This window comes from Entelurus aequoreus, linkage group LG23 (assembly GCF_033978785.1).
Source record: "Entelurus aequoreus isolate RoL-2023_Sb linkage group LG23, RoL_Eaeq_v1.1, whole genome shotgun sequence".
In the NCBI taxonomy this organism is placed as follows: Eukaryota; Metazoa; Chordata; class Actinopteri; order Syngnathiformes; family Syngnathidae; genus Entelurus; species Entelurus aequoreus.
In genome coordinates this window covers 36,007,263-36,014,762 of record NC_084753.1, presented here as the reverse complement: position 1 = coordinate 36,014,762, position 7,500 = coordinate 36,007,263, and the positions used below count along the sequence as shown (strand labels likewise).

The 7,500-nt window shown below is 34.7% G+C and overlaps 1 protein-coding gene across 1 annotated transcript in view; it reads left to right on the top strand.

Moving 5' to 3' along the window:
* Positions 1–7,500, top strand: part of LOC133641059 (potassium voltage-gated channel subfamily H member 5-like) — a 167,084-nt gene that overhangs the window by 9,254 nt on the left and 150,330 nt on the right. The window contains exons 2-3 of the mRNA XM_062034883.1: positions 3,295–3,418; positions 5,799–5,905. Of these exons, the coding sequence (XP_061890867.1) occupies positions 3,295–3,418; positions 5,799–5,905 (231 nt within the window). The remainder of the gene's footprint in view (positions 1–3,294; positions 3,419–5,798; positions 5,906–7,500) is intronic.

Here is a 7,500-nt window from a genome sequence, read left to right as displayed (position 1 = left end):
ATATATATATACAAGTACGTATGTGTAAAAATGGATGTATATTATGTGTGAGTGTGATATAAATAGTAAATCTGTATGTATATACTGTACATGTATGTATATTAAGTGTGAGTGTGAAATAAATAGCGGATCTTATTTAGGTAAAGTGCAAGCAACACTTAAAGTTGAATAAACTAAAGAAACATTTTCTGCTCACATTTTCAACATTCAAGACATTTTCCATAAAAGTACAGAGTATGTAGCCCCTCCAACTAGTTTCACGATCGACACGAAACTAGCAGGAGACATCTATCATGACCGGCGGCGCATAAAAGTCTCAGGAACCCAAACCTGAAAACGAACAGGAAGTCAGCCATCTTGGTTTTTGTCTTCCATTTTTCGGCAAAAAAAAGGGTGGTACTTTAACAAACTCCTCCTAGAGACTTTCACTAATTGAGTCGCAATTAAAATTACAGATACTGCCCATATAGGCAATGATAAATTTGCTAATATATTTTATGTACGCCATAAGATGTGGGCGTGGCATGGCGGCAAACTTTGCTCCGATGGTTTTTGGCCATTTTTCTGCAAAAAATAGGGGTCTTGCTTTAACGAACTCCTCCTAGCGACTTTGTCCAAATTAGTCACGGTTGAATTTACAGATACTTGACATAAAGGCGATAATTAATTGTGAACACATGTTTTGTACGCCATAAGATGTGGGCCTGGCATGGCGCCAAATTTTGCTCGGATGATTTTTAGCCATTTTGTGTTAGAAAAAAGGGGTGGTACTTTAACAAACTCCTCCTACAGACTTTGACCGATTGAGTCACAATTAAATTTACAGATACTACACATATAGGTGATGATAAATTGCAAATATATTTGACCTACGCCATAAGATGTGGGCGTGGCATGGCGCCAAACTTTCCACGGATGGTTTTTGGCCATTTTTCGGTGAAAATTACGGGGTCGTACTTTAACAAACTCCTCCTGGGGACTTTGACCAAATGAGTCGCGGTTAAATTTACAGATGCTACACATACAGACGATGATGAATTGCAAACACATTTTTCCTGCGCCATAAGATGTGGGTGTGGCATGGCGCCAAACATTACTCCGGTGGTTTTTGGCCATTTTTCGGCAAAAAAAGGGGTGGTACTTTAACTAACTCCTCCTGGGGACTTTGTCCAAATAGTTGCGGTTGAATTTACAGATACTTGACCTATAGGCGATGATAAATTGCGAATACATGTTTTGTACGCTATAAGATGTGGGCGTGGCATGACGCCAAACTTTGCTCAGATGGTTTTTAGCCATTTTTCGGCAGAAAAAAGGGGTCATACTTTAACAAACTCCTCCTACGGACTTTGACCATTTGAGTCGCAATTAAATTTACAGATACTACACATATAGGTGATGATAAATTGCGAATATATTTTTTCCTACGCCATAAGATGTGGGCGTGGCATGGCGGCAAACATTGCTTCAATGCTTTTTGGCCATTTTTCGGTGAAAATTACGGGGTCGTACTTTAACAAACTCCTCCTAGGGACTTTGACCAAATGAGTCGCGGTTAAATTTACAGATACTACACATATAGGTGATGATAAATTGCAAATATATTTGACCTACGCCATAAGATGTGGGCGTGGCATGGCGCCAAACTTTCCACGGATGGTTTTTGGCCATTTTTCGGTGAAAATTACGGGGTCGTACTTTAACAAACTCCTTCTAGGGACTTTGACCAAATGAGTCGCGGTTAAATTTACAGATGCTACACATGCAGACGATGATAAATTGCAAACACATTTTTCCTACACCATAAGATGTGGGCGTGGCATGGCGCCAAACATTACTCCGATGGTTTTTGGCCATTTTTCGGCAAAAAAAGGGGTGGTACATTAACTAACTCCTCCTGGGGACTTTGTCCAAATTAGTTGCGGTTGAATTTACAGATACTTGACATATAGGCGATGATAAATTGCGAATTTATGTTTTGTACGCCATAAGACGTGGGCGTGGCATGGCGCCAAACTTTGCTCAGATGGTTTTTAGCCATTTTTCGGCAGAAAAAAGGGGTCGTACTTTAACAAACTCCTCTTACGGACTTTGACCATTTGAGTCGCAATTAAATTTACAGATACTACACATATAGGTGATGATAAATTGCGAATATATTTTTTCCTACGCCATAAGATGTGGGCGTGGCATGGCGCCAAACATTACTCCAATGGTTTTTAGCCATTTTTCGGCAGAAAAAAGGGGTTGTACTTTAACAAACTCCTCCTACGGACTTTGATCGATTGAGTCGCAATTAAATTTACAGATACTACACATATAGGTGATGATAAATTGCGAATATATTTTACCTATGCCATAAGATGTGGGCGTGGCATAGCGCCAAACTTTGCTCGGATGGTTTTTAGCCATTTTTCGGCAGAAAAAAGGGGTCGTACTTTAACAAACTCCTCCTAGGGACTTTGACCGATTGAGTCGCGATTCAATTTATAGATACTACTCATATAGGCGATGATAAAATGTGGTATATATTTTTTCCTACGCCATATGATGTGGGCGTGGCATGGCGCCAAACATTGTTCCGATGGTTTTTGGACAGTTTTCAGTGAAAATTACGGGGTCGTACTTTAACAAACTCCTCCTAGGGACTTTGACCAAATGAGTCGCGGTTAAATTTACAGATGCTACACATGTAGGTGATGATAAATTGCGAACACATTTTTCCTACACCATAAGATGTGGGCGTGGCATGGCGCCAAACATTGCTCCGATGATTCGCTACCAAACGTTAATAACTTGGCTCCATAAATTCAGATCATGATCTTATTTGGTAGAAACGATAACGATGACACCCTGAAGAGCCCGATGGGTCAGTACCTGTTCATACCCACTCGTAGTGGGCGGGGCCTAGCGGCGAAAAACTGCCTCACGCCATCACCAATCTGTCATTTCTGCTCTTTCGCTGATCAGAGACGGATACTAAACTGATAAATTGAAAAAAATGTTTTGCAAATGACAGGATGTGGGCGTGGCATGGCGCCAAACTTTGCCGTGTTGGGTCGCCACAAAACATTAATAAATGAATTTCAGATCTTGTTACAGTACAGTAGAAATGTCCTGCATCCACTCGTCAGGAGCATGTTGACTATTGTTAGTTGGCAAACTTCATGGATGTTCTACATTGAAGTCCAATAAAAATGACTTTGCATGGCATTGCCATCAGAGAGCTTTGTAAGGAGACCATGTGACCTGTCAGCTGCTTCCTGACGTCAATGTCTCCCTTTCTTCCCGCAGAGACCAGCTTCCTGCTGGGCAACGCTCAGATTGTGGAGTGGCCCGTCGTCTACAGCAATGACGGATTCTGCAAATTGTCTGGATTTCACCGAGCAGATGTCATGCAGAAGAGCAGCACCTGCAGGTCAAAATCATCATTGTTAATATTAGTAGCAGTTTCCATTATTATTGTTATCATTATTATTCTTTTTTATTACACTAGTATCACTGTCTGGATTGTTTCTAATGGAAGGTAGGGTAAGACGCAGGTTCGCACTCTGCAAGTACTTTTCTGGTTCGTATGATGTATCATATTATTATTATTATTATTATTATTATTATTATTATTATTACTACTACTACTACTATACTGTTATTATTATTATTCTTACCATTGTTATTATTATTATTATTATTAGTAGTACTAGTACATGACAATAATACTAGTAAGGATTATATAACAATAACAATTATTATAATTAGCATTATTGTTATTAGTAGTAGTAGTATAATATTATATTATTATTATAATTGTTATTATTGTTATTATTATTATTATTATTATTATTATTATTATTATTATTAGTGTAATATTTGACTATTATTATAATTGGTATAATTTTTAGTAGTTGTAGTATAATATTTGACTATTATTGTAATTGGTATAATTTTTAGTAGTCGTAGTATAATATTTTACTATTATTATAATTGGTATAATTTTTAGTAGTCGTAGTATAATATTTGACTATTATTATAATTGCTATTATTGTTTGTAGTAGTAGTTTAATATTTGACTCTTATTATAATTGGTATTATTGTTAGTAGTAGTAGTAGTAGTAGTATAATATTCGACTATTATTATAATTGCTATTATTGTTATTTTTTGTAGTAGTATAATATTCGACTATTATTATAATTGCTATTATTGTTATTTGTAGTAGTATAATATTTGACTATTATTATAATTGCTATTATTGTTATTATTTGTAGTAGTATAATATTTGACTATTATTATAATTGGTATTATTGTTAGTAGTAGTAGTAGTATAATATTAGACTATTATTATAATTGCTATTATTGTTATTATTATTATTAGTATAATATTTGACTACTATTATAATTGGTATTATTGTTAGTCGTAGTAGTATAATATTTGACTATTATTATAATTGGTATTATTGTTAGTATTAGTAGTTTAATATTTGACTCTTATTATAATTGGTATTAGTGTTAGTAGTAGTAGTATAATTTTTGACTATTATTATAATTTGTATTATTTTTAGTAGTAGTAGTAGTAGTATAATATTCGACTATTATTATAATTGCTATTATTGTTATTATTTGTAGTAGTATAATATTTGACTATTATTATAATTGCTATTAATGTTAGTAGCAGTAGTAGTAGTATAACATTCGACTATTATTATAATTGCTATTATTGTTATTATTATTAGTAGTATAATATTCGACTATTATTATAATTGCTATTATTGTTATTATTATTAGTAGCATAATATTCGACTATTATTATAATTGCTATTATTGTTATTATTAGTAGTAGTATAATATTCGACTATTATAATTGCTATTATTGTTATTATTAGTAGTAGTATAATATTCGACTATTATAATTGCTATTATTGTTATTATTAGTAGTAGTATAATATTTGACTCTTATTATAATTGCTATTATTGTTAGTAGTAGTAGTATAATATTTGACTCTTATTATAATTGCTATTATTGTTAGTAGTAGTAGTATAATATTTGACTATTATTATAATTTGTATTATTTTTAGTAGTAGTAGTATAATATTTGACTATTATTATAATTTGTATTATTTTTAATAGTAGTAGTAGTATAATATTTGACTATTATTATAATTGCTATTATTGTTATTATTTGTAGCAGTATAATATTTGACTATTATTATAATTGGTGTTATTGTTAGTAGTAGTAGTAGTAGTATAATATTCGACTATTATAATTGCTATTATTGTAATTATTAGTAGTAGTATAATATTAGACTATTATTATAATTGGTATTATTGTTAGTAGTAGTATAATATTAGACTATTATTATAATTCGTATTATTGTTAGTAGTAGTATAATATTAGACTATTATTATAATTCGTATTATTGTTAGTAGTAGTATAATATTAGACTATTATTATAATTGGTATTATTGTTAGTAGTAGTATAATATTAGACTATTATTATAATTGGTATTCTCACAGCAAGTTGTGCAGACATGAGTGTGTGTCTAAGTGCGACTGCAAGTTGTGCAGACATGAGTGTGTGTCTAAGTGCGACTGCAAGTTGTGCAGACATGAGTGTGTGTCTAAGTGCGACTGCAAGTTGTGCAGACATGAGTGTGTGTCTAAGTGCGACTGCAAGTGACATCATCCAGCTGCGACCACAAATAACAACCAAGTTCAAGTCCCAGGAACGTTGACGCGGGAAACTGAAGTGCGACCAGTTAGACAGGAAGTGACATCAGGGCTAACTAGTCGTCTTTTTGCAGTTTTATGTACGGAGAACTGACGGACAAGAAGACCAGCGACAAAGTGCGGCTGACCTTCGACAACTATGAGTCCAACTGCTTCGAGATCCTCCTGTACAGGAAAAACCGTGAGTGTTTCCAGAATTCATGTCTTCCATCCACACTTTTACCTAAGCTAACTCAACACACGCAAAGATAATCTACTAAACTTGTGCGCAGAGGATTGCGTGAGCAGAATAAGGAGCGCAATCCATTTAGCGTGGGGCTGGGCGATTAAACGATACCAATATATATCGCCACAGACACGTAATTGGTATCAGTAGAAAAATGTGTTCGATAAAACGATTGATATATAAATACATATATTTGTGTTAGAAGTTACCAAGCAAGGTTGGTTGCATGAACAAAGGCACTCGCTCTCTGGTAGCCGAGCAACGCAGGAAGTGATCACTGATCAGTGGGCGGGACACGCTAACAGCCAATCAGGGAACAGTATCAATTATCAAGGTTGGTTGCGCCATCTTGCTGTCTGCTGTTGACTCTTTTTTTTTGTTGTTGAATTTTATAAACCTTTAGACTTAGACGAACTTTAATGATCCACAAGGGAAATTGTTCCACACAGTAGCTCAGTTACAAAGGATGGAAAGTGTAAGGATGGAAAGGACAATGTAGGTATAAAATAGACTAAAAATGTACCATAGTAGCAATATAAAATATAAGATATATGTAATATTTACATAATATATGTACAGTATATAATATATACTGATATGTTAGATTATATGTTGATATTTACAATACACTGTGTTGGGACTAACGTGTTACTGTAACGCTGTTACTTTCAGCGGTAAATAGTAATCTAACGCGTTATTTTTTATATTAAGTAACTCAGTTACCGTTACTACATGATTTGTTACTGCGTTATTTTACGTAATTTTTTATGTAGTATCGGCTAGAAACTGAGAAGATCTGAGTGTGTTTTATTGGAACGCTGCGGAAGAGGCGACGGAGATGAGGCGACAAGGAAGAGGCGCGCTCTGTCTGTGTGTATGTGTGTGTAGGGGGGGGCGTGTCTGTGTTTACTAACAAGACATCATGGCGAAGCCCGAAGCCGAGTTTCTTAACATGGAGATATTCTCACTACTTTTCTTTTGTTGACCACAAAGAAAATAACATTTTAGTTCAATGTAAGTTGTGTCTTGGATCAAAGATCCTATCCTAGCAATTCAAATCTGCTGAGACAGCTACAAAAGCAACATGCTTTGACAAAGCCAGTAAAGAGCGACACACTTCACCTCCTAAGCAACAGCGGCTGGGTTTTAACGAGGCACTGCTAGCCAGGTTGATAGAGCCATTGCAGCATTGAAGGTACACACTCTTGTCAATTCTCTTATATACTCTTTCATTCTAGACTTCTAGAGTGTTTGATTATCACATCACTCTAAATGTATAGACTATAAAGTTCACAAACATAAAAAGGGATGCTTGTGGGCCAGGCCAATCTTTCCTTTCTAAACTAAAACTGGAGAAATGTGTAGAGTGTTCTGAGCTTCAGACATGATTTTATTTCACAATTCCTTGAGAGAAAAAAACGCCTGGTTAGGCTTTGTGTATGTAGTGTGTGCCTTCCTTGCTTTACAGCTATGTTGTTATTATGCTGTTTGTTACTTATGTATCTTATGTTGCAGCTATTTAAAATAGTTTTGTCAATTTGTTCTGGCCT